At 40.4% G+C, this 27,311-nt stretch overlaps 2 protein-coding genes across 2 annotated transcripts in view; both read right to left on the reverse strand.

Moving 5' to 3' along the window:
- Nucleotides 1-273: 273 nt before the first annotated feature.
- LOC103902194 (complement factor H-like) lies at nucleotides 274-11,262 on the reverse strand. The gene is made up of 9 exons (XM_019473094.1): nucleotides 11,196-11,262; nucleotides 10,786-10,974; nucleotides 9,725-9,913; nucleotides 7,670-7,849; nucleotides 5,930-6,130; nucleotides 4,457-4,636; nucleotides 3,010-3,186; nucleotides 1,817-1,993; nucleotides 274-527 (listed from the first exon to the last, which is right to left on the reverse strand). The coding sequence occupies exons 1-9, from the start codon at nucleotides 11,260-11,262 to the stop codon at nucleotides 274-276; spliced, it is 1,614 nt and encodes a 537-aa protein (XP_019328639.1).
- Nucleotides 11,263-19,600: 8,338 nt separating this feature from the next.
- F13B (coagulation factor XIII B chain) overlaps nucleotides 19,601-27,311 on the reverse strand; it is an 11,300-nt gene continuing 3,589 nt past the window's right edge. The window contains exons 4-11 of the mRNA XM_009283164.1: nucleotides 26,749-26,925; nucleotides 26,422-26,598; nucleotides 24,549-24,728; nucleotides 24,112-24,204; nucleotides 23,240-23,422; nucleotides 21,219-21,422; nucleotides 20,546-20,728; nucleotides 19,601-19,812 (exon numbers count right to left, since the gene is read on the reverse strand). Of these exons, the coding sequence (XP_009281439.1) occupies nucleotides 19,601-19,812; nucleotides 20,546-20,728; nucleotides 21,219-21,422; nucleotides 23,240-23,422; nucleotides 24,112-24,204; nucleotides 24,549-24,728; nucleotides 26,422-26,598; nucleotides 26,749-26,925 (1,409 nt within the window). The remainder of the gene's footprint in view (nucleotides 19,813-20,545; nucleotides 20,729-21,218; nucleotides 21,423-23,239; nucleotides 23,423-24,111; nucleotides 24,205-24,548; nucleotides 24,729-26,421; nucleotides 26,599-26,748; nucleotides 26,926-27,311) is intronic.

Raw genomic sequence — 27,311 nt, forward strand, 5'->3', positions numbered from 1 at the left:
CCCCCCGCCCCCCCCCCCCTCAGCCTGCTGACCGTAGCAGCGTCCCCAACTCGGGAGCCCTGCACAGTGGTGGCGATCCCCTCACACAGGGGTGTTCAGCCAAACTCCCCTCCTCCCAAACCCGCCGTGGTGGCGAGAGACAGCAGGCAGCAGAGGGGACTACAGAAGCAAACTTCAGGAAGAAACTCCTTCTGGACAGAAGAAGGACTCGTCGTTGTTCTGCCCTGCCGGCATCGCAGCCCCAGCACAAGTGCTGCTGCACAAGTGATGCCCTCAGGATCTGAGAAAAAGAAAACAGGAGCAATCACACAGCCTTTGGCCACACAGCACGTGCTTCAACCTACCTAGGCAAACTGGGGGGCTTGTCCACTGCCCGCCAGTACAGATGATATACCGAGATCCTTCCAGGACGTAGAGACTGGGGCATTTGTATTCCAGAGTTGTACCTTGTGGATATTCTTGCATGGGGAAGGAAAGAAGGTCTCCATTTTCAATAACTGGAGGCGGGCCACATTTCCCACCTTTCCCTGGAAGAAAATTCCCAGTCAGAGAGAAAGCCGTGAGAGTTTAATTGCAACAGAGGCCTGGCCACAAATATGACCGGACAGTACACTGGCACTATGAGAGACCTGGAGGAAAGCAGAGGGAAAACCAAATACCTGGCAGGTGAAAAAGAGCAAGAGTTTCTCATTTCTCCAGTGCTGGGACTCACAGCTACCAGTTCACCCCGTTTGTCCACGGCTGAAGTGCTTGCAGCTGCCTGCAGGACTTCCTCTCGTCCTGCATAACGGTGTAGCGTTTGGCACAGCTCTTTCTGCAGAAGAGCCTGACACCCACCTCCTCCCTGTACTGCTTGAGCACTGAGAAAAGTGGATCCGACTGCAAACAGTAACGACTGCCACTGAACTGCACCGCTGCAATCACTAATGGCATAGCCCTTGGGCTCTGTGGGCCACTTACGGCCACTGGGGAGTTCACACATGCCAATCCTGAAGCATCGCTGCCTCACGGATTTTTATACCTATTCAAGCACCACACTGCTGCCAAGTCTGGCCTTCCAACGGACCTTGCACTGGGAAATCTTCAGAGAAGACCCAGATCCCTTGGCACCAGCAGTGACACTCTTTGCACTTGGCATTGTGTTCCGGAGGCACAATATGGAGCCTGGTCTGAATTCATCTGCTGTTTCTGCACCCCTTTCAGCTCCCAGCTGGGTGGTGTTTGAGTCAGATGCTGCTGCACTGGTTCACGTGCTGAAACTTTCTCTATGTCTAATGAAAACAAATGAGATCATTCAGCGCGCTCATGAAATCCTAGGAGGCACCAACACCGTACCTAGGTACTGGCTCACACATCAGACTCTACCCTCAGTTGATTTAACGGTTGATTTCACTCCATGGCATTCAATATAGCAATGCATCATCCGCATTATCTGAATGTCAGCTAGCTGGGAAGCTGTGGGCTCTGTTCTCCAACACAGGTGGCAAAATTTCTCACTCTCTTCTCATCAGGCAGGCACAGAAAGTATATTCTAAGAAGTCCAAGGGTTGCATCTCAAAATTAGACCTGGCCAGCAACTGCTCTCAGCCTCAGGGTGGTTTTCCAGATGGGGCCCTCTTGAGTGAAGCCACCTGGGTCACTCAGCTGGTAAACTCATCTGAATAGATACCTGGGAAAACGCCTTTTTCCTGAGTGTGCCAGATATGTTGCGTTTGTGCACAGTAATGAGACTGAAATGTGGAGAAGTAAATGCCACTGAGTCAGCTTCATGACAGTCTCACTGACAGGCAACTGTATGAAGACAGAGAGAAATTACCTTTGCACTTGGGCAGCTCTGTCCAGGTCCCATTCTGACATGCTACGGTGGAAGTCCCAGTCATCTGAAAACCTTGCCAGCACTGATAGCGAGCACTCTCCCCAGGCAAATACCTTGACTTTTTCACACCTTGAACGTTACCACCCGCAATTTCTGGAGGAGGTTCACATGTCACATCTGAAAAGAGACACTGCTGCAGTCACGTTTGCAGTCGCTGAGGTGTTCCCCTATACAACCAACAGTTAAAGAAATCAATCTTGTTACAATTTCTGTCCAGATTTTCTGCCTCAGGTGGGTAACAGCTCCAAGAGTTCACCATGGAGAAAGCAACGAGGTGTGACAGTGGCAGCAGAACACTCTTTCTGGGACTCTCCAGAGATGGCAGGGTCAATGAGAGCTTCTAGAAAAAGCCAGTGTTTCTGTAGCTACACCTCACAGCACAAGAAGCCACACCAGCCTTCCTGCGTGCCCATGTCCCTCCCCAGGGAGCCCTGGCATTCCTGGAAATCACAGGGCTAGCAGCCAAGCTGGCGCTCTGCTGAATCACAGAGCTCTGCAGGACCGGCAGCGCTGGAGGAGCTTGTCAGCCTGCACTGCTCGGGGATGGGTAAGTGCAGTCAGCTCCATGGAGGTGTGTGAAAGCCAAGTAGCACTTGTTCACCCTGCAGCCACAGGCTTGGGCAGGGGACAGGAGCACAGCTCCTGACAGCTCCTTGTCACAGGAACGCTCTTCCCACGCCCACAGCCCTAGCAGACCTTACATGGTTTAGATCTGAGTCTCTGCTGGGATCTGCATCAGTCAGGGTGGAGCCCTGGAGAAGAACAGCTCTTTCTCTCCCCTACCGCTTCTTCCATTCAGCTACTCCCTGACAGGTTTGAACAGAACAGAGGAGCCCTTACATGTCTTTCTCCTGAAGGTCGCTGAAATGGTGGACTCTGGGGAAATACCAGTACCAGACAGGAGAATGACAGAGCAGCACATTTTAGGCCCTGCTTCTTCAAGACGTTTTTGCTGTTGATGAAAATACCCACAGTATTTCTAGAAGCATCAAGCTAAATTAAAATGCTGTGCAAGGAAGCAATAGCAAGTACAATGAAAACAGAAGTAAAAAAAGTAAAGAGTCTTTAGAGTATTTAGGTGAACAAACAGTCCCCTCTATGCTAACAGGCAAGATGAAAGCACGGATTCCTACCTCTGCAGATTGGTGCTTGTGACCATTCTCCGTTTCTACAAGTGACATAATTTCCACCCATCATTTGAAAATTGCTTTCACATTCATACTGCACTCTGGCACTGGGCAGATACCTCTCCTGGTGAGTGCTTGTAATATAAGCATTGGGAATTTCAGGTGCGGCTCCACAGCTAACATCTGAAAAGAGAGGTTTCAGAACATTAAGAACACTTAAGAACAGTAGTGCAGCAATACGACAATCACAGGATATTGCATTCCGCAGCACCATTGTTCCTGATGAGCAAAAATGGTTTGCGTAATGCAGATCATTTCATACAGGTAGAAAAGGAAGATATCACGGTCTTTATTCTGCAACGCTTCACCAGACACTATTATTTTTGCCTAGAGTGACTAAAAAGAGAAAAGGAGTTGCAGAGATCAGCCAAATGTGCAGGCTGGTGCTGTACAGCATTTTTGAATGGTATTCAATATAGCAATGCATTTGAATGGTATTCAATATAGCAATGCATCATCTGCATTATCTGAATGTCAGCTAGCCGGGAAGCTGTGGGCTCTGTTCTCCAACACAGGCGGCAAAATTCTCACTCTCTTCTCATCAGGCAGGCAGGAAGAAGCCACAAAAAGAAAAGGAAAAAAGTCAAGAAAGAATAAAATTTAAAAACCCCAAATATTTATTCCTGATGAGCAAATTTACAAACATAATTTACACCCATAATCTGAAAATTTATTTCACTTTCATACTGCACTCTGGTACCAGGCATATACATCTCCTGTAGAGTTATGTAAGCCAAGGTGAAAAGTCTTCATAAAACATCTTTTATTAATAAATTATGTCTGAAACAATTTTCTGAACTCAGGTGGCACCTGTATTCAACTTATCAACTCAGACATCTTTATCCTAGCGAGCACGAAGCTCCTGGGAGACATTCTAGCAATTTCAGGCTTGGTGCAAGTCAGGAACCAAAGCTGAGTTAGGAGAAGTAACCTTTCTATTCCTCCCCGCTTCCAGCTTCCAGCCAACCGGAAAGGAAGCAAGGCAAACAGGGATCAGGTGGCATAGCGAGAGGCTGAAAGGAGACAAGAAATTACAGATAGGCTGCACAAGGGGAATGATTAACTGCACAGCTATGTTATAACAAGATTTCACTACTGAAGACAAAGGGACTATGACTCCCATCCCAGAGCTTACATTCTAGGAGATCTGAATGAACCACGTGTGGACGTTTTACAGGGTTACATTCTCCATGTTTGCACAGTGACTGACCTCAGCAGCATACAGGGACGTGAGAGCTGCATGAGCCAGTGGAGAGAATCACAGCATTGTGTTTCAGTTGTAGAGCACCTAGACTTACAGTTACTAAGCAGCGCTTATGGATTAATGTAGGTGATGTGACGGTGGATTTACTGGTTTTAGCTAGAAACCTCAACAAAATACAAGCACACTCACTTTTACGGACACATCGTGGAGGAGGTGACCAGTCATCCTTTGTGCACGTGACTTCCCCATCTTCACGTTCAGTATGATAGCCATCGTTGCAGACATATTTAACTCTTTCACCTTCCTTGTAAACATACTTCCGGTTATGTGAGAAATAACCATTTGCCATCCGTCTGACATGACATTTTTCTAAAGAAGGAAGGTAACTACATTTAACCACAGTAATTTGTACATCAGGAACTGAGGTAAAATAATTCTTAGGAACAGTTACTAAAAAAGGGCCTCCTAGCGCCTTTCTGTATCCTTCTATCCACAAAAGACATTCGTTCTCAAACCTGAATGAAAGCATGTCTTGTTTCACTGCCCTAAGATTAATGAATCGCATGAACAGGAGTGTAAGTCACTACATGAAGTGCTAAGAAGTGGTCTAGTAAACAATATCGCTTACCTCGTGTTCATAAGCAAGGTTGGCTACCTTCAGCGCATCTAGCATCATGTACACCAGCTCTGGTTTGATCTGCTGTGTCTCTAAAATGTTGATGTCTGCCCTGAGTGATTTTCAGCATTCGCCTCCAGAAGTTTTCATCATCTCTGTGCAAATGTATCAGCCTCTCAAACCAGCTCTAGAGATTTTAGCAACAGCTAAGCACGCTGGCTCTACAGCATCCTGTGCCCCCAAGAGCCCAGACACAAGGAAGATGCCTGAAGGAATGCTATAGCTGTGTTACTTGGGTAACTGGCCCTTTCCTCTGGGCAGGACTCCACTCGTTTCCTGCACTGAGCACCACTCCACTGAGGGCAACAGGGAAAGACCAACCTTTTGTAATCCACTTCCAAGCCCTACCAGTAGGTAGGAACTTTTCTGTGACTGAAGATGTGTGTTAGGAGAGGAGGCCTCAGCTCGCTGCTGTAAATCTATTTTCTACAGTTCAATCATTAGGTCAGTGTACCTGGATCTCTTGCTGATGCCATGCTCACTTTCAGCTTATTGCAAGAGTGTGCCAACTTCTCAGCCCCACATGTTATCCAAAGGGACCAGGCAATGGATCTCGGAGAGGAACCTCTAGACAAAGTGCCCAAGCCACAGAAGGAAGACTATATTTACATGGAGTAGAAACTCTCTGTTTGTATGTGCAGCTGTGTGTGCAGATGAAAGTAGATGCATGCACGTGACACAGAAGCCAGAGAAGAGAAACACTTCCAATGTATTTCTTAATCTTATGGATAGTTTCAGGAGTGAAGAATCTCCAAAACCCAAAAGCATCGTTTCAGCCTTACTCATTTCAGAGTGTCACTTACCAGCTGACAGTTTGAGCTCTGCATATAGGATGACAGTCTGGGTGCAGTTCCAGGGGTCAACTACAGCAGTTCTACTTTAACAAACTGTTCTTTGCTCCGTCTTGTGCTCCATCGGCACAATTTCTGCTGCACAGACCTTTGATAGTTACAACATAATTGAGCATAAAGTGGAAATGTACTTACTGAGGCATTTTGGCTCTGGAGACCAGCCCCTTTCAGAACAGACCATGAGAACCCAGAATTCTCCACTCGGGGTTGAATAACCATTATTGCAGTAGTAATGAGTTTGCTGCCCAAACTTCATTGGAAAGTAATAGCTTTTGTAGTTCTCCATGCTTTCACTTAACTTGCCATTTTCTATAGCTGGGTAGTCACATGGTTTCTCTTGAAATAGAATTTAACAGCAACAATATCAACACATGCATGACAAAAAGGTCAGGACACAATTAATTCAGATGCAGCTTCATCATCTGAGTGTTTTCTGAAACGGACAGAATCGGGACTGCACACCTTGGCAGATCCTAAGGAGTGCAGGAACAATTGCACTCTGCTTCTGGTGACTTTGTCATTACCTATGCCTCTGTTGGTTCCCTCCGTTTCCATTGCAACCATCAGAAACCCAGTTAATATTCTCAGTGGACTTCAAAGGCTGATTCATGAGACCAAATGTAAGGATTTATTCTACGGTGGGATGACACTGTTTTTGTAGAGTGTCTTGACTAAGTTTACTATACTGGCCATGATGGGAGCCCAGACAGGTAGCTCAGGTATAGACACTGAACTGTGGACTCTTAAAATTGAAATGACTCCTGTCACCATTTTCATTTGTAACTTTCTGGATTCTGCACCAAAAGCTCTTCCTAGCTCTTCTCATTTTTATTTTAAAACTATAGTGTCTTTCTTTTGTTCTCGCAGTTCCTCAAAAGAACTGACCCTTTTCAGGGCCAAGTCAAGGATAGAAGGAGGAGAGTCCCTGAAGCTTTCATTCAAGTTTACCCAGGGTGTCCTACTCGGCCCACGGCAGGTAGGTTCCTCCTGAAGCACTCTGACCCAGAGCCTAACTGCTGGGGCGCTGGACAGACCATTCAATAACGAATGAGGTGGTCTCAGAATGATACCTGAATTTTACAACCCGCACATACATAGAGAAAAGATTAATCCAGATACTAACAGTGCACTTTTTGGGAATAGTTCAAATCATCCAAAGGTTCATTTGCAAGACTGATTTCATCAGGGTTTCTCTCACCTCCTGTTCTCTAAGTTTTTCTTTTATTTTCACTGACCAAAGATCAGAGTGCTGGATTATGAAATTAATTGCTTATTTATTTACTTATTTGTTAATGCCGTGCCTACTGGGCAAAACTATCATTGTAGTTATGGGAAGTTTAAGCCAAGAAAGGACTCATAAACAATCAAGAATACCTCGTTTTCTTATTTGACAGGTTATAACAGGTAGAATAAAACTGTGATTGCTCATAATATACCAACACACAACTGCAAGTAAGAATCTAAAGCTGTGATAACTACGATGAAAGAAACCTTGCAGCCATTACCTATGTTTCGTTTTGGTTTGGATACTTTAACACTCACTATGTCCTCTTATCTTGACTGGCATGCTACTCCTCAGGTGGACCACAAACCTTCCTGACAGGGAGCTGACTGTAGCACTTTTTAATGCATACTTTCACAAATACAGGAATAGATAATACCTGTGTTTATAAACATAATGTAAAAGTAGATTATACCAGTGGTTTCATAGACGATTTTTCTAAACCGTCAAATTAAGCTTTACATCATGAAGAAACACAATGAATAAGCAACTCTCATTTCTCATGCTTCTTAAGTTTTTCCCTTGACCTCTTTTTCACTGAGACATTTCCAACAACTCTACATATTGTGTCTTCATTCATGAGAGCTACTTACGGACACAGCCTGGATCAGGCACCCAGCCATTCTTGGTGCATTCTGCTGTGCTTTTGCCAGTCAATGCTTTAAAATGATATCCAGGATTACACTGTACTGTGATTATATCACCTACTACGTAGTTGTCTTCTTGAGGTCTAAAGTTCCCATTGGGAATTCTTGGAGGAGAGCACACAATTTCTAAATGAAAAGAGAAACATTGGATGCTAATTTGAAGAATATGTTTATGTTTATTGCATAAGTTCTTATTTTCATAGTGTATTGACCATAACTGCATAAAATTGTTAAAAAGATGTTTCTTAGGGCAAAGAAAAGGCTACATTTCTCTCCCGCTCTTAGAAATGTATGGTTCTGTAAGAGGAGAGTGACAGCTGTTACTGATGTCATGCTAATTACAAGATTAAAACTTAATTGCAAAGAGAATGGTTGGAGCAAGAACTAGAGGAGATCAAACTGAATTTGACTAATCTTTTCCAGTAGGTCATTCCACAGCTGGAGCTCAAAATGACCTATGCTGGGCTCACTCACAGCCCTCCTGGTCTGGTTTATGGACACTGTCCCAAAGGAGGGCAGGTTCACTGGCAGGTCTTAAATGGAGAAATAACTATACTTAACTAGGAACTGATCATTCAAAGGCTGTGTGATTAAGATTAGGGTCTTGCACTGACACTGGAAATATTTCAACAACTGAGAAAGGACGAGAATGCTATTCTAAAAAGCTCATGATATCTTTATGCTTGCAGAAGCCAGGAAAACATACTATTTATAAACCGGAGCCTGTCTTTTGTTTTTTTTTTTTTTGTATTCTACTCTTTTGTTCTCGCAGTTCCTCAAAAGAACTGACCCTTTTCAGGGCCAAGTCAAGGATAGAAGGAGGAGAGTCCCTGAAGCTTTCATTCAAGTTTACCCAGGGTGTCCTACTCGGCCCACGGCAGGTAGGTTCCTCCTGAAGCACTCTGACCCAGAGCCTAACTGCTGGGGCGCTGGACAGACCATTCAATAACGAATGAGGTGGTCTCAGAATGATACCTGAATTTTACAACCCGCACATACATAGAGAAAAGATTAATCCAGATACTAACAGTGCACTTTTTGGGAATAGTTCAAATCATCCAAAGGTTCATTTGCAAGACTGATTTCATCAGGGTTTCTCTCACCTCCTGTTCTCTAAGTTTTTCTTTTATTTTCACTGACCAAAGATCAGAGTGCTGGATTATGAAATTAATTGCTTATTTATTTACTTATTTGTTAATGCCGTGCCTACTGGGCAAAACTATCATTGTAGTTATGGGAAGTTTAAGCCAAGAAAGGACTCATAAACAATCAAGAATACCTCGTTTTCTTATTTGACAGGTTATAACAGGTAGAATAAAACTGTGATTGCTCATAATATACCAACACACAACTGCAAGTAAGAATCTAAAGCTGTGATAACTACGATGAAAGAAACCTTGCAGCCATTACCTATGTTTCGTTTTGGTTTGGATACTTTAACACTCACTATGTCCTCTTATCTTGACTGGCATGCTACTCCTCAGGTGGACCACAAACCTTCCTGACAGGGAGCTGACTGTAGCACTTTTTAATGCATACTTTCACAAATACAGGAATAGATAATACCTGTGTTTATAAACATAATGTAAAAGTAGGTTATACCAGTGGTTTCATAGACGATTTTTCTGAAGAGTACTTTCATAAGAAGTGGAGAGAAACAGGTAGCTGCAGGACTTATTTTTCTGCTCAAATACAGGTATCTACAATTGATCAGATGAACTGTGCATCTGAAATGAAGATTTCTCTTTTGGTTTAATTAAAAAGGAAGGGAGAGATTCTCCCACATCATGCACCTTTAATTTTGGTGACTTCCTCTCTGTGCTAGATTTACACACACTCTTACCGTCAGCAAGTGTATTGGTGGTGGGAAAACCAATTGCCCGTTGAATAAACAGTCTCTGATAGTGCAGGCAGATGCAGTTCATGTACATGAACAACTGCAAAATTATACACAAGGTGTAGCTGACAGATCAAAATCATTCAAGTATGGTGCATATTTACCAGCGATACAGGAAGGAAGCTCGATTTGCCCATTAAAACACTGCTTGGTAGGAGAGGCTGTGAGATTAAATCCTGTCATGCACATAAACTTCTGCCACTGACCGCTTTGAATCAAAAATGTGTGTCTTTTTCCATTGGAGAGAAGAAGGTTTTGGACTTCCAGTTGCTGTTTCGTAATGGTACATGGTGCTAGGGGAAACAAGAGAAATTAAAACTGGTGGAGTATGAATCTTTGGTGGCTTTTAGCATGTGAAGCACCTCCTCAGCAAAGAAAGCGCAAAACCAGCTTGGTTCTCACTCAGCAGTGTTTTTTAAAAGTAAAACACAGACGACTTAAACACTTGAACTCTATCATAATTAATTCAGGATGTTTAGTTTTAGGTAGTTTGTCAGTGATATGGCACAACTTCCCAGCACGTTCTTCTTCACGTGTATAATAGACAGCTTTACAGACTTTGCAAACAGCAGTGATGATCTCAAGAAGTACTGATTTCAGGAGATTGTAGTCCTTGAAATAATTAATTTATGAAATCAGTGGCAGTAAGTCTAATTTTATGCCTGTTGTGTTTCCGTTACCTAGGATTAAAAGTGAATTTTATAAGACGCCTAACAAAGAGCTCTAAGGAGGAAATGGAAGACAGCAAAGCAGCTTACCACAACAGCGCTCCTCCCGCATGTGGGCGACAGCTGGGAAACTGCATGAAAGGATGTCCTAAGCGAATGTAATCGCTGGGGGAAAGAGGCTGACACCATTGTCAGTACCTGTACCTCGTTGCACAAGTTCTTGGAAGTACAGACAAAATGTTTATCTGCTCGTAACCTTCCAGACAGCTGCAAAATTCTCTCAATAAAAAACACGATTGAGAGTAAGTGATTTTGGGACACTAAAGCCCAAGATCCACAAGTTAAGGAGGATTGAATCCAGGGGTTCATTTTGGTCCATTACAGACTTGGTAATCAAGCAACAAATGTAAACCTAATTCTGAAACTCCTATTTTAAGAACGATCAGGGTTGTCTACCAGTACAAAGTCAACCAGCAATAAAAGTTACACTTACTTACCCAAACATTGTGGTGGTCGAGGTACCCAGATTTTGTGATGGCACGTTACCCATTCTGATCCTGATAAAGTGTATCCGGGGTTGCACACGTACCGCACTCTGTCACTTTCCTTATATCCTGATTTATGCCCACTAACGATTTCTCCAAAGTCAACGAGAGGTGGGTCTTCACAGGCTGCTCCTGCAGAAGCTGTGCACAGATTCTCGTTATTTGACTGCACACTGCCATTTTCTTCTTATCCTGATTTATCCCCACTAGCAACATCTTCAAAATCAATGATGGGTGGGTGTTTGCATGCTATTCCAGCAGAAACCGTGCACAAGTTCTTGTTAATTGATAGATACAGGACAGTACTGACAGCCGCAAATAATGACACTACACAGGAGTTAAACAATATTCCAGTGACCTACATCCCTCCACCTGGGAATATACTGTACTAATAAACAGCACTATCTCCTCGCTCTCAGAAATTGTCATCGTCGTTACTTAATTTTCACAGCCTTTGCACTGAAAACAGTTACTGAACTAAAAACATTTTAATTGAAAATATGAATAAACTTCTGAATTTCTCAGAGTACTGTTTCTGTTTTCCTGCATTATACTGGAATAAAGTTTTACACATGCAGTCAACAACTCTCAATTTTCTTTAATTCTACAAATAAATCCGTTTGTCCCGGACTCCTAAAATTAGTTCCACCATTTTAAAATGAAAGAAGCTGGATCATTTTTTGAAAGTGTAAGGTATATACAAGAAAGCACTTTTAAAGGCAGAGCGGGGAGAAGAATCTTGATATGATGGATATGAATCTTGATTTAAGTGGATCACTCATGGAGTATAAAACCGGTTATTCTAATAAAGGTATCTATTCAGTGAAGACCTCCTTCAGGCAGCACGTTTTTTGTATCGTACAACTATTGAAATAACAAAGTACCTGTATTTTGAGAGTTGTATGGTGTTTTAAAATCAGATCAGTATTCTGCATCTTTAATAGTATGTATTCAGAATAATATTAGCTAAATTAAAATACAAAGGAATTCATATGGAGTAACGTACTTTAAGTGAGTTATGGCTTGTAGTAAGTTAGGTTCTTTATGAGAGTCGTTAAGTTCAGGCACAAGGCAAAGAAGCGAGCTCATACAAGAAAATACAAAGCAAATATTCTTAAACGCATAGTTCTAAATTACAACTCTCATTCCAAACTTCTGAAAGGAATTCCATAAAAAGTAAACGGTATAGTTTAATTATGGTTTGGGGTTTTTTGCAGTTCATTTTTCTTGATTGTCACCAGCTACGTCAGCAAAAAGCATCGATTTCCATTCAACAACTTACCTTTACACGTAGTACAGCCCATCCACAGCAGAAACACTACGGTGTGGCTCAGCAGGGTCATTTCCAAGCTTTAGAAGTTGCAGATGTCCTCTGCAACAGAGTTGCTATGTTCTGTACTCCAAATTGCATGCACTCGTATTCACTCCCTTGATTCCTGAGGCTGTCCTTGCAATCTCCTCCCCTAAATTTCTTGCAACACAGCAGTCAATCTGTACAGATAAATTACGCAATTGTTGCAAAAAGGCTTCAATACTTTTTTCACAAAACTTTTCAGACTGAACTTGACACAGAAGCATTATGAAACCTATAACCAAAACCTCATGGTGTGTTTATAGCACACAATATAGCGCACTTCGCTTTTCAAACTTGAGATTTTGTTATGGGCAAGACCACCTTATATGTGGAGCCCATAATTTATTTTCAGCCTGCTTAAAATCCCAACAGCCTAGTAAAAATACTAAGTTATCGTTAGTCCACTTCCAATAATGCTAACGTTCATAGTCTAAATTAATGCAAGAAAGCTGCAGTAATGCAAATTTTTTTTAAAAAAAGTGTTTTACAGAAAAAACTGTCCTACTACCTAACCATTTCCTCTGGCGTTACACTCATCCTTCCCCTGTTCCTCTGGCTGATAGCACCAGTCTTTCTCAAGGAGGCTAGCAAGACAGGAGGGGAACGCCACAGCGAACCATCAGTGTACGAAGATTTTTGTTGGGAAGAGTTCAACGCAAGTAGCAGGGGTCCCTTCCTCCTAAGTGCTGAGGTCTCCTTGTGTTTACATGTATGCATTTTCTTAATACAGTCCACTGTTTTGGATCCCGGTTATTCAGCGTCTCTGTTCGCTAATGTTGGGTTTACCTGGACAAGAACAAGTTGCACTTCTGCTGGGGCTGCCGCTTGACCACTGTGCTTTGTTTTTACAGTCTTTGACCTCTGTTCATCCTCATCTCATCCCACATTCTCCTTTCCCACACCACATTTTAGTCTGGGGTCATAGACAGCTCAGTAACTGCTTCTTACCAGTATGAATTAGAGCTGAACTAAAACACATTTAGGCAGCCAACGGGGTGATTGCTAAACAACTGCTACCACAGCTAAACAATCTAAAACCAGCTCAAGAAAAACCCAGGCAAGCCCAGAGATCCTGCACTGACAGGCCAATGCAGAGCCTGTGTTCTTTTATTAGCAATGGCAAAAATCATATTTATTGGGCTACGCCAGCAGGACAACGTTGGCTGAACCAAGCTCCACCCTCACGTGACAATACTAAGGTTATTTTCAAGGTTATGTTCTGTGGCGTTTCTTACACAATCTTCTTTTTTAGGACATGCTCATTTTTTTCTTCCAATGCGCTTGCTGCTAGGAGCTGTTGTGAAATACAGGATTAGCTAACACAGCAATCGACTTTGAGTTGTTTTTTTCTCCCTTCAAAAACACACGTGGCATTGTTTTGTATACTGAAGGATAGCATCCATCTGAGGACCAACAGGTATTGGTGTTACTATATACATTAAATGAATTTCATCATTGTTGATATGCCATTTCATACAACTGGCAGAACTTCAAAGCGCCTTGCAGAAAGGCTTTTTTCTAAAAGTCCACAAAAGTCTCAGTGACAAATGTCCAATACTAACACCTGTATTAACCATTTTTTTAAGGAACTAAGCACATTCCTTAGAGAAAACCAGAAATATAAACATGTGACTAATATTTCTAGAGGCAGCTAACATTTATTTGTATTTTAGATTCTTACATACGAGTCCAACATGACTCTAAGCACTAAGTGTCATTTACGGAGTCCTGGCAGGTTTGCAACATAAAACAATGAACCCCACAAACAGCATATAACAAAGCTTTCTGGATTTCACTCTGAGTCCAATCTTTCTGGCTCACTTCTTCCTCACCTTCTAATCGTCCTGTGCTTCAGAAGGACTGGTCTCTCACTCAGGAATTTTTCCTTTTAGTATACCACTAAGAAGAACAAAAATGGTGAACTAAAAGAAAATTAATTTCCACCTTGTCTGCCACCATTCCTGGCCCTTTTTATAGGTCATTAACTTTTACAGATCTGTATAGGTCATTAACTTTTAGCCTCATTTGTAACTGGAAAACACCTAGTTACCTTTTGCAAATAGCGATTCCTGATCAGGCAGCAGTTTCCAATAAGTCAGCTCCAAAATGGTTGCATAATTTTTATTACATGACATGTAGATTTCTTTCTTTCTTTTTTTTAAATAAAAAGACAAAAGAAAGTGTTCTTCCTAGTCAAGATCATGTTTCCTTATATTCACCTGAGAAAATGCAGGCACTGTTTAAAAGATCTGATCTCCACACCAAGGTAAAAGACGACTATACTCGCTGCATACAATCACTTTGGCTTTGTCTTAATATAGCAGGATGCTCAGCAAGACCAGCCTTCTGCACTAGTGCCACGGGCTGAAGCCTGCCTGAAATCATTGCTCAGGTAAGTGAGAACCTGACTGCTTTTGCCCAGCTCCAATTAGATGACTCTGATATGAGCTGGGTAACAAAGCAGCAGCAGACAAGCTTTCCTCTTTCACATTTGCCAACTTCACACATTTTGTAACACGCTGGGGGTGGGAGACCAGAGGTTCACAGAGATTCTGGTGACAATCTTTACTAGGACTCACATGCAGATAAAATCAAGTAGCTTGGGTCTACATGATTAGAGAGGCCACTAGCAGGTTATGCCAACAATCTAATTCACAGTGAAAATGATATCTTCTCAGGACAAGGGAAAGGGAATACATACACAAATGTCCAGCACTGTGTAGAAGATTGAATCCACTGTGGGTAGGGGCAGCCAGAAGCCAGCACCCGACATACTGACTGGTTGGAGTGCTGGCCCGTTCTCCTGGGACCATGGTGTTGGTTTAACATGGACCAGAAGAGCAGGGCCTTTGACTTGTCGGTGTCATAGAACAGAAAGCTTACAGTAGAAATTACTATCCTCTTGCTTTACCAAACCTGCTGCTTAGTAAAAAAAAAAAAAATTAAATTATATGCCACTGAGTGGTGTGGTACTGCTCTTGTATCCACTTTACCCAAAATTCCCCAAGACAACCATCTTCCCGTTCTGATATCAGGCATTTTATTGGAGGCCCATGATACCTGACTGAATTTAAAACCCAGCAATTTCATGTCAGGACTTCAGAGAGTAAATCACCACTTATTAACACATAGGAAATTGCCCCGAATTCTACTTCCAACAAATGTTCCGGAGACTGACTTTTAATCTCCCTCCATTTTCCCCAGTTCTGCTCTTTAAAGAGAAGCGTCTTTTTACATTTACCAAATATTCTTATGCTTTATCCAGAGCTCCTCAAAGGCAACAGGTCTGGGCAACAGGCCCATCAGCTTCACTACATGAAACGTTTTAAAGCCAATATAAGTTGTTGAAACTTCACTGGGACATAGGTTCACCTTGGTTAAAATGTGCCAGTCTGAATCAGCACATACAGCACCCAAAACTTTGCCTGTTACAGGAATTGCCCTGATCTGTAATTTTATATCCAGACAAAAGTCAGTTTCCTCAATTATGTACCATGGAGGCAAGAACTTAACTGGAAAACAGAAATTACAATCTGTAAATAAATCTGAATGCCTTTTCAGCTGATGTTTGCAAAAAATGGATAAACGCAAGGTTGTTAGGCAAGAGGAAAGGCCTCTCTGTTGTGACAGAACAATGGTTTTAAACTGAAAGAGGGTGGATTTAGATTGGATATAAGGAAGAAATTTTTTATGCTGAGGGTGGTGGAGCACTGGCACAGGTTGCCCAGAGAGGTGGTGGATGCCCCATCCCTGGAAACATTCCAGGCCAGGTTGGACGGGGCTCTGAGCAACCTGATCTAGTTGAAGATGTCCCTGCCCACGGCAGGGGGGTTGGACTAGATGACCTTTAGAGGTCCCTTCCAACCCAAACTATTCTGTGATTCTATGATAACAAATAAAAGGCTGATCTTGAAAAAATTTGCACAAGCCAAACTTGGTGCAGAAATGTTATCATATCATGTACCTACTCCCAAGTGAGCACTATCACCATGAAATGACAGAGCTGAGATCTACTGCCATTCTGATGCTATTGGAAGGCTCTGCTACACAAGGAAAGACACCAACAGAAACAAAAATAATTATTTTATCATGCCTCACACAACCAAAAAAACCCCATTCTTTTCTGAATGTTTCTTCTTAACAAGAGAAGGCTGGGAGGAGACCTTATTTCTGGTTTTGGCTTCCCAATGGGAGAACACAGAGAAGATGGAGCCATACTCTTCTCAGAGATGTACAGTGACAGGATGAAAGACAACAGACAAAAATCTGCAGCAAAAGAAGTTCCAGTCAGATATTAGGAAATAAGATTGACCATGAGGATAGACAGACATTGGAACAGGTTGCTCAGAAAGGTTAGAAAAATATCTCCTTGGAGATCTTAAAAACCTCAGCCAGACAGGGTCCTGAGCAACCTGATTCTTATTCTGCAATTCTATACCTAACCATGCAGAAAGCCAGCAAAAATTCAGGACTGTTAAAGGGTTAAATTGAGGTCCTTGGTATGTTGATGGTTATTTTAAAAGTTATTCCAGTGCCATGGTTTGGTAAGTCTAAGCAAATAATGTCAAAGATAAAAATTCTTTCTCTGCTTCCAAATACACTTAGGAGGTCAGAAACACTCCTGGGCCTGTACGTCACTGAGCCTCATTCGCACTGTATATTCCACATACACTAAGCACAGCGTTTTGACAGATGTGCTTTCAGCATCCCACCCACACTAGGACAACAGCATGCCTGAGCTGTGTGCCTGCAGCAGCTTCTCTGCTACCACAGCAGTGCGTGTAGCTGATCTATGTCTTCCCACACTGCCTAGCCACATTTGCATGAATATATTCTGGGAAAATTAAGGTAGTGGAAAGGAGTCATTAACAAAAAGTTTCATTACCTTCCAAAAAGCAACTTGGTCACTTCTTGTGTCTTCATTAACTTCTGTAAGAATTCTGTGTTCAGTTGGTTTTGTAATGTTCATGTTATAAATCTTTCTTTTTCAAGATTTCATACAGATATTTCTGAGCTTTTTCAGATTTTGAAACCCAAGCTGTAGCTCTCATTTTCTTTCACTTAATTCTGCTGTGCTAATTAACAGAAATAACATAGCCCCAGGTTTCAAATTGCAAGCAACAAGTTTGTTTTCAAATAATTAATGCAAAAATTAAAGAAATCTACATTCTCTTTACCAGAGAAAATACCTGGATGCTGTCCTGAACATGCTGGGGGGGGGGGAGGGCAGGAAGAACAAAAGAATTAAATACACTGGCACAGACTGGTATTGGGAAGCAACTGGGAAGATGCTGATGCCATTGGGCCTGGAACGGGCACCAACACAGTGATATGTGGATGCTCCATCCGTTTGTCTCAGGTGTTTCTCCCTGCTAGCCAGAGAATGTGCCATCTCTCCCTGTCCTGAACGGGTCTTCCAGACCACGGAAACAGGTTTGATCTCCGTGGTATGGTCAAGACTACAGATTTGGGGTTTTGGCCTGATCTAAGCTAAGGTGATCAAGCGCAGAGCTGCTTGACTGGTACACCTGGCGAGTATCAATTATATCATGTGCAGGCCTTATTACCCTTTTTCTTGTTTATTGATCCTCTTTTCACCATGCTTGTATTTCCCTTTCTCCACCCCGGTCTCCTTCCAAATGAACAACTTGCCCCGAATTACTTTTTCCCCATTTATCCCACTTTGGTTACATCTGTATTCAACTTTGTTTTTTCTGATACCAATACCTAGGTAATGTTGACTTTGTGTGGTGTTACGGATATGGTCATGGTTGCCTTGCAAGATTTTGTTTACAGTTCTAATCCACCATGTAAACACCCTTCATGTTCAAGGCAAATAGAGTTTTTCTTCTATCTTTCATAGCCACAGGAATGATTAGGATGTAAAAACTCAGAGACTGAGATGAATTTCTATGTATTTTGGCCTCAGCACAAACAGTTTCTGGATGCATAGCAAGCCTAGATGGCAGCTATTAAGGTAACAATGCTCAATACACAAAAATTTACTGGTTGAAAACTTAATCACCAATAATTTTGTTTAACCGAGTTCTTACATTATTTCTTAACTGAGACTCACCAATTCACATTACAATCGTTGTTCATAACATGACCTAGAAATAAAAGCTATACTGAACATCTAGTTCAGATCTACACGTCACACATCAGAAGTTCATTATATTAAATTGCTAAATCTCATTGTTATTTGTCTTCATTTTTAAATACTGCTTTACAAAGCAATGGCTATTTAACCTTTCGAAAACATTTTGGAATGCTATTGTAAATAGCATGTAAATGCTATTTTTACCAACCATTTTTCCCACCAAATGGTTGACTGTGTTTGATTAAATAAGCAGAATTTGTCTATTTCTTGAATGCTTTAATTTCTTTGTTGTTTTATTTATTCACTCACACATTTATTTACTCATAAAAGCCTTGGAAAACCATACCAGAACAGCATACATGCAACGATATCACAGAAAGATGGAGGTTAGAAATAAAATACAGAAGACGCCCTTACAGTGACTTTATTAAAACATACTGAAATGGATGCGAGGCAAACATTGTCTATATTCCTGAATTTTCTTCGTATCTTCAGTCCCACAACACATTCAAATGCAGAGCCCCAAGAGTACCAATATTTAAGTGTCACAGGAAATCATACAAAGTAGTTGGACTAGATATTTTAATAGTTTAAATGCTCTCAAGTAGCAAAACAAAGATGCTTGCTTGACTTGTTTTTAAGAATAATAATTAACGACTGAGTAGAATTCGCATATTTTTAGGTTTTAAATGGTTTCATAGACCCATTAAACACAATTTTTTTTTTTAATACTTGCTTTTTTTTCTTCTCCCTCAAGCCTTGTCCTTTAGAGGCTTCTTACCTGTGAAAAGAGAAATGGGTGCTGTTAAGATGTACAAAAAAATAGGCCTCTCCTTTCTCTCTGTAAAGTTAGAGTTTAACATCTTTTAACATCACAACATTGAAGGGCATGAAATTAAATCTCAATTTAGCTATATTCTGTAGTCACAAAAGCACTCACGCTATCAAAACCACCAATATCCTCACAAAGGGCACTACTTGCTCAGCATCTTCTCGTCACGGCACTTTGCTCAAGTCCTCCAGATTGTGATGCATCCTCAAGTTTATCCCTGTAAGCCTTACAAAACTCCTTCATCCTAAATTTTCCACGCATATGCCAATATTGTATTCTTCTGCTGCATTCCCAGTCCTCATACCACAAAGCACTTTCACTTCCCTCCTCCTTCAGCTCAGACCCAACAATGCCACTGCATTCTCATTTCTCAAAGCTGACTGTAATGATCTTGAAAATATGAGGCCATCTTAATTCAGCTGTTAATACCAGTTAAAGAACTTGTGCATACCTTTTCTATAGGCTTTCCTGAAGTCCATACTTATTTTCCTCTTTCAACACATCTTGGATACATCAGCTGTCCTCTCTTACACTGCACTTGAAATAAAGTTGTACCAGATTCTGCTCCAGAATGGTTCTGTTTACAGTAAAATCCAACATAATCCCCATGGTAAAAGTAAACTTGATTCTCATAGAACACTTGCAGCAGCACATTATTTTTCTCCATTTCATTTTTTGACAAAATACATGGCTCTAAAGAAGAGAGACTTAATCAGTGTTAATAAATTGATCATTTTTGAAATAGCATCATTTTGACTAGTCTACACTACAACTGTAGATTTTTTCCCATTTTATTAATATATTATACATTAAATCACTGTATTTTTGGATACTGCAGGCATGTCATATTTAAGAAAAAAAAAAAAGCCAGACAAGCTTACATTTACTTCTATTAAAACTTTCATCTCTAACTGAAAAAACTGAAGTTGAGATCCTAAAGTTCTAGTTGACAATACTCAATTTATAAATTCTAAGTATCTGAATTTAGAGAGAGTTGGGGTTGTTCAGCCTGGAGAAGAGAAGGCTTCGGGGAGACCTTATTGCGGCCTTTCAGTACTTAAAGGGGGCTTATAAAAAAGATGGCGGCAGACTTTTTAGCCGGGCCTGTTGTGACAGGACAAGGGGGAATGGCTTCCAACTTAAAGGGGGGGGGGATTTAGACTAGATAGAAGGAAGAAATGTTTTACACTGAGGGTGATGAAGCACTGGCCCAGGTTGCCCAGAGAGGTGGTGGATGCCCCATCCCTGGAATCATTCCAGGTCAGGTTGGACGGGGCTCTGAGCAACCTGATCTAGTTGAAGACGTCCCTGCTTATGACAGGGGGTTGGACTAGATGACCTCTAAAGGTCCCTTCCTACCCAAATTATTCTACGATTCTATGAATTATAGAGAGAAATAAGTGCTTATTTGTCTTATCACACCTACCTATACAAACTGGTGGTGAAGTCCACTGTCCTTCAGAACAGTAGATTCTCTCAGATCCTTGCAAAAAGTGATAGTCAGAGCAACTATACTGAACTGAAGAACCACTGTCATACTGAGTCAGGGGTGGGAGGGTAAGAGCTCCATTTGCAATAGAAGGTGGAGAGTCACATTTTTCTGTAGAGGCTGGAATAATATTAAAAATATTTGGGAAACATTAAGCTTAAGAAACTAACAAATCAGCGGCTTTAAATGCCTGTCAACACTAGGTATCTATCAACTTTCAGATAGTGTATTTTCTTACTATTTCATTATGTCTCAGATCAGAATGCAATCTCCTGCTTATTTCTAACCATAAGAAATCCCTTGTGTGCATTTAATTGTTTACAGCTGTCTTTCTACAGAGCTTTGAGTTCCCTGGGCTTGGAGGAGAGCTCCTCCCTTCTTTATACAGCCTTCTCCATCAAAGGAAGGTGTATTGTTTTTCCACGCTTGCATGTATTTATAGCTGTCTTGTGCAAGGATATCTGTGCATATCTGTATTGTTGAACCCTAAACATCTATTATTTACAACAGATTCTAGGCCTGAACTGCCAAAGCAAATTTTTTCTAAATAGGTCTGAGATTGATTAATTAAAAAGGCAATAAAAAAGGCAATAAAAAAGTATTGCTTTACCTTGCATAATGCATTTCGGATATTTCAGTCTGCCGTGGTTACACTGTGTCCTCCCAGGAGATAAAATGGTAGTCTGGAGAAAATTGTATCCCTGTTTACATTCAAATTCTATGAGATCACCATGTAGAAAAATTAATTCTTCCTGTCTCCATTTCAATTCTATGTTGTTGCTGTTCATATTAGTTACATTAAGAATGCATGGTTCTAGGAAATAAAAGCATACTTCAATAAAAAGAAACCCTAAGTGACTTCTTAGCTCCCTTTTGTAAGAGTCAAGAAAGAGAAATCTAAATCTATTCTAAAATGTTTTTGAATTGTGTAAGAAAAAACTATAGATGCATAAAAAAAAGAATGCAAACGTAAAGAAATGGGCTGAAGTAACAGAAATAACGTGCAAAAAAAAGCTTAAACTGGGAACAGTAAATCACAGAAAAAGCACACTTCTGATAACATCTGGTTTCTACAACTATTTGTAAACATATGGCAGCCTGGGTTTACCATTGAAGAAAAGAACGTTGGTATAACTTGAAAGGACTTTTTATAATGAAAATAGCCATCCATCAAAATTAACCTGGCTGACAGGTTTGGTAAGCCCTTTGAGAATAGTAGTACTTAATACACAGTAAATTTAAACTGTTAACCTAAGGAAGTCTTTTGACAATTCTCTTTTCTTTGCTTTTTTCTTTGTTTTGTCACTGTTAAAAGAATTTAAAGATCATCCAAAAACCTTTTGGAAGTTTTGTGTTCTTTCTTTGGGCTTTTTCAGGTTATTTAAGGTCAATATTGGTTTGGTTGCTTTCTGACAGGTTTCTTAAAATTTAGCGCCAGGATCACATCAGGTAGCCTAGCTTCCCATTAGACAGTTAACCTCATTAACTTTTGAAATCACTGTTCAACTTCAATAAAGCCTGACAGAGGGACAGTTATAAAAATAGATTTCTACAAGTTCCATGAGAATCATTGCCTGACAGAGGCCCTTATAATGCTTTGCTGAGGGAAAGGCAGGGAGAAATCAGTTACTTTGCGTTTTGATGACAGCACCATAACAACAAATCGGCATGGATATTTTCCCGAAACTAACTACAGTATGTGGTCTTTCTGATCTGATTAGGTGAGGGTTGAAAAGAAATCTCAGAAAACATGGAAAGGATGATGTGGTTATTTGGATGCTTAGGAGACAAATAACACTCATAGGAAATGAGTTTTCATTATTTCACAGGATTTGTTAAATTTGAGTATTCAGATCCAAGAATGCTGGTCTGGTCCTTTCAATCCAGACAAGGTACATTTTATTCATTTAGAAATAAGTAATTAAAACTGAACTAGTTATTTATTTGCATTTTCACAGATTACAAACTTAAAGTGAGTCAATTTAACAAAGGATGCTAGTAAATAGAATTATTTCATTCGTCCTTCCTAGGAAGGAAGGAAAGATAAACAAACAACTCTTTGTAGATCATCAGAAGTAGTATCCCTGCTAGTATTGGTAAATTCCTCATGGAAGTTCTATACATTGTTTTGAACAGCATACATAAGAGCAACACAGAAAAATTAGAAAGTCCAGAATGAAATGATAGATATAAAGACACATAATAAAAACAAAGGCTAAAGGTTTAAAAATGAAAATCCATTTTGGCAATGGCTGCAGTCATTCCTTCTAAATATCTGTAAAAAGTCAGGAAGATCCTTCTAAATATCTATTAAAAGTCAGGAAGAAATATTCACTGAAGAGAATATGGGAGAAAGAAGTTAGAAATACAGGGATAGCTGTGTTCTAGAATAGCTCACTCAGGAAAACAAGAGGAATCTATTTAATTGGGTGTTTGTAAGAACAGGCCAGAGGACACCTAACAGGAGTGGCCTAGGTATATTTGATTTTGGTTCATCCTCATGTTTCTGGAATCTTTATTAACTCAAAAGAAAGAGAAAAGGTGGTCATGAAAGGATTATCCAGAGGTTCTTTCCAGTTTTACCTTTCTATATTACATATGACAAAACTTTCTTTTTCTTACAAGACTTACCTAAGCAAGTTGGTTGTTCTGTCCAGTTTCCTTGTTCGCAGTAAACAGTACTAGGTCCATCCAAAAAATGGTAACGCTGACAACCATATTCTACTGAGGAACCATTTTTGTAACTTGTCAATAATGGACCAAGAACAACACCATTTTCAATCACAGGTGGAGAGGTACAGTTTTGTTGCATTTCTAATACGAGGTAGGGAGATAGGTAATTAGGTCTTTAAAACAATGTTAACACTGGGAAAAGAATCAGACTAGCAATAGACTGAGCAAAAAATTTACATACAAATAAAATATAAACCAATATAATTTCTTTTTCACACTTTGTTTTCAGAAACTCCACTTGCCTTACTGAATTGCAGACAGGCATTCTATTTCCCTCTACAATCCTCATCTATGTCCACTCTTGACTCTTGCTGATTTACACTCACTATAGATTAGTTCTTTTTCTGTGATGAGACCGTCTTTCTTTGTTGCTTGAAACGCTTAGCCCATGTGTGGTTCAAAATAGACAAAAGAAACCTCACTGGAACTATTAAATCAAAGGGTCAGCAAAATACTCATGAATTTACATGTTCAGACAACATTAACAGAAGGGGTACAAAATGACTGAAGGTAAATGCTAACGTATGAAATAAAATTACAAATACAGTACAGGCTTATATGTGTAGTTTATAATCACTAGAAATAAGCAACAATGGCCTTTCATTCATTCAGTCAGACTCCTACATTGACATCTGTAGTACATGCAAACATTTTCAAGAGCAAGGGAACTGTACTATAGCAAAAGAGTAGTAAGAGTAGTCATAAAATGCCTATAACAGCATCGGAGAGTATTGAAGTCCCTTTTAAATAGAAAAGCAATGTTCGCCTACTCATACCTTCATTGCGATATGTTTTGCTTGCCCTTACTGCTGCATCTGTCTCGAGCGACGGTAGTGTCTCAGATTCCCATTTATTCATAGTTCCTATAACCATAGCAGAAACCTAGAACCAGTTTTCTCAGAAATAACTCATTTTCAAATACCAAAACAGACAGACACTGATGCATTGTAAGATGTAATAAAAAACAATATTCCAGGGGAGAACTGCATCACAGGGATGTCAGTTGAATTCACCTAGCTCATCCTTTCTCTTTAATCTGCGAACAACGGATTGTCTGCAAATTATGCAGCACTTTACCTCTCAAGCATTTTAACAGAGGAGGACATAAACAGTTTTGCAGATATGGAAACTGAGGTTCTCCAGAAAATTAAGGCATTGTTTGAAGAATTGTTTCTGTTCAGTTGTCAGTCTTCACAAAAGTACTAACCAATACAAATAGGGGGTGATGTCCATTTTCCTTTTTCACATTGGATTTCCTCAGATCCTCTTATTTCAAAGGTATTTTGACACTGTATATGAACTTTGTCTCCATTATGATATGTTCTTCTAACTGTGATGATATGGGTATGAGGAGGAAGTGGTGGTGGAGGACATTTATTTTTTACATCTGAAAATAAAAAATGCATATTGTTTTCTCACTAATCAAAACCATGTATACAAATAATTTTACTATACAGCATGCAAGCCTATCACTCAAAAGACGTTTTTGGTTGATCCAGAGTAATTGCTTACTCCCATTTTCTTAACAAAATGGGAGACCAGAACAAAAAAGTGATTTTACATTCAACAAATATAAAATAGAGGTATTATGTTATTGCACTACTATAAACAAATTTGTAATTTCTCCACATAGACTCAATAAAATGTTCTTTAAAGGACTTTAGGAAATAGAGATTTCCTGTATGCTCCATTGATATAATGTATAAAAGGAGCTTATGTATTAATTCTAATGCTACAGAAGCAGCAATAGTCATAGCCCATTTCCTATCCCCAAATTAAGTTCATGATTACTGTATCCTCAAAACTAGATTTAGGCCATGTTTTCATTCTCCTGAACACTCCACCTTCTCTGCGCTTGCTCAAGAAAAATTCCTGCTGTGTCATCAGAATGAATAGAGGGCTGGGGTCCTAACACATGCCATTTAACTGAGAGATTCTAGTGCATTTTAAATGCTAGTGTATCTTCTAGGAAAGGAAGATGAATTTCATCTTTGTACTCAATCACACAGTCTTCTACAAGATTAGCCATAAAGGAATTACACAACACTAATTTTACCCAAAACTGTGCTTAACACATCTATATTTTTTTAAAGGTTAAATATAATTTTTTTTAATCTCAAGCACCACCCACACAACAATTATTAAATTTGCTTTAGAAAACATACTTCATGGGAAAAATTCCTGTAAAATATATTAGAAAAGAATACCATAGATTTAGCTTAAACCAATAAAAAAAGATTGATTGTCCCATCTTTTCTCATCAACACCTGGCATCCCTTGTATATAAAGCAGAGAATTTGTTACCATGAGGCAGTGAGATCTCCTAGAGCTCAGAAGTAATCCTCATAAAGGGGACAATATCCAGATAAGACAATGACCCACAACTATCAAGGTTTAGTGAACAATATTATAAATTATCAGCTAGCCTAAGTGTTGATTTGTACTGTTTTCTGCTGTATACTATATCTCATCTGGTTTGCTAGACCTTTCATTCTTTTGAAAGTTTATTTTCTGAGAATCTCCATTATCCCCCAATGATAGAAATTGCTAAAGGTGTGTTTCTGTCCGCAGGATAATCCTTCTAGTTAATTCTGTTGAAAACTTATACAGTTTGGTGAGGCTGTAAAACTTGGCAAAGTACCACAATCCCCAAGCTCTGGAGGAACTTGTTACAAATTTTATTCTTAATGTCTCTCAGGAGGCATGTTCTCACCTCACAAGGCGGGATTAAACATGATTGATTAAACCTTCATGTAATCTGAACATGGTTTAACTTGAGCTTCAGAGGCTGAACAACTTCCCTGTAATTGTTGATTCCTGCTTCTCCAGGATTCAGAGAAACAACAGCAAGAGACAGCATCTGCTCTGTTGTTAGAGACCACTGAAAACTAATTCCAATTATCATTGCCTGCCTCCCTGCTACCTTGGCTCCATGCCTTTCAGCTACCACTTGATTTCTATTTAGGCTGTGAACTGGTACAAAAACCATATTTTTATTTTGTATTCATAAAGCTTTTGTGAAAGAAGGTGCTAGTATTTCACTAAGAATTTGACATAGTAAAACTGTAAAAATAAGGTACCTTCACACACTGGAGGGTCTGGATGCCATCCAAAATAATAACATTGAATTAGGTCAAATTCACTGATGGAGTAATTTTCCTCACAGAAAAAGTGAACTACATCTCCCTCTTCATAGATTTTCTTCACAGGATAGAAACCTCCATGTGCTATTGCACTCAAAGAGGAGCAAGTTATTTCTAGGAAGAAAACACACAGCAGTGAAAACCAGTTGAGGAAGGCTTCCACCCACCCCCAACAGCTTATAAAACAAGCCTTTTTGTCAATTTTTGTTCGTTTGTAGAATAAATCACGTTTCAAGCAGAATTATTTTCCAGCCCATTACATACTAGTGCAGTTTGGAGTAAGGGACCACCCATGTGTTAGACACATTGCTTCTTCTGTAGTGTTTCCTCCTGCGGTACGATATCCCTCATCACATTTGTATAGCAGTGTTTCATTCAACTGAAGCTCTTGTTGTGCTGTGAAGTAGCTGCCATGATGTAAATTGGGTACTTGACACAACTCTTAAATAAATAAAGCATATGCATGATATTAGTTGGAGCGGGTCCAGAAGAGGGCCACAAAAATGATCAGGGGGATGGAACACCTCTCCTATGAAGACAAGCTGAGAGAGTTGGGGTTGTTCAGCCTGGAGAAGAGAAGGCTTCGGGGAGACCTTCTTGCGGCCTATCAGTACTTAAAGGGGGCTTATAAAAAAGATGGCGGCAGACTTTTTAGCAGGGCCTGTTGCAGCAGGACAAGGGGGAATGGCTTCCAACTAAAGGGGGGGGGGATTTAGACTAGATATAAGGAAGACATTTTTTACGCTGGGGGTGGTGAAGCACTGGCACAGGTTGCCCAGAGAGGTGGTGGATGCCCCATCCCCGGAAACATTCCAGGTCAGGTTGGA

The sequence above is a fragment of the Aptenodytes forsteri genome, unplaced genomic scaffold (assembly GCF_000699145.1).
Source record: "Aptenodytes forsteri isolate BGI_AS27 unplaced genomic scaffold, ASM69914v1 Scaffold181, whole genome shotgun sequence".
NCBI classification, from domain to species: domain Eukaryota; kingdom Metazoa; phylum Chordata; class Aves; order Sphenisciformes; family Spheniscidae; genus Aptenodytes; species Aptenodytes forsteri.

What these genes read in the sequence shown, in the direction of transcription:
- LOC103902194 (XM_019473094.1), bottom strand. Translation starts at nt 11,262, where the DNA reads ATGACAATTTCTGAGAGCGAGGAGATAGTGCTGTTTATTAGTACAGTA. An exon ending in TCGACCACCACAATGTTTGG is followed by an intron (nt 9,914 to 10,785) that starts GTAAGTAAGTGT and finishes TGTTTCCCCTAG; the next exon opens with CACCATGTACCATTACGAAA. An exon ending in GCTTCCTTCCTGTATCGCTG is followed by an intron (nt 7,850 to 9,724) that starts GTAAATATGCAC and finishes CTTTTCATTTAG; the next exon opens with AAATTGTGTGCTCTCCTCCA.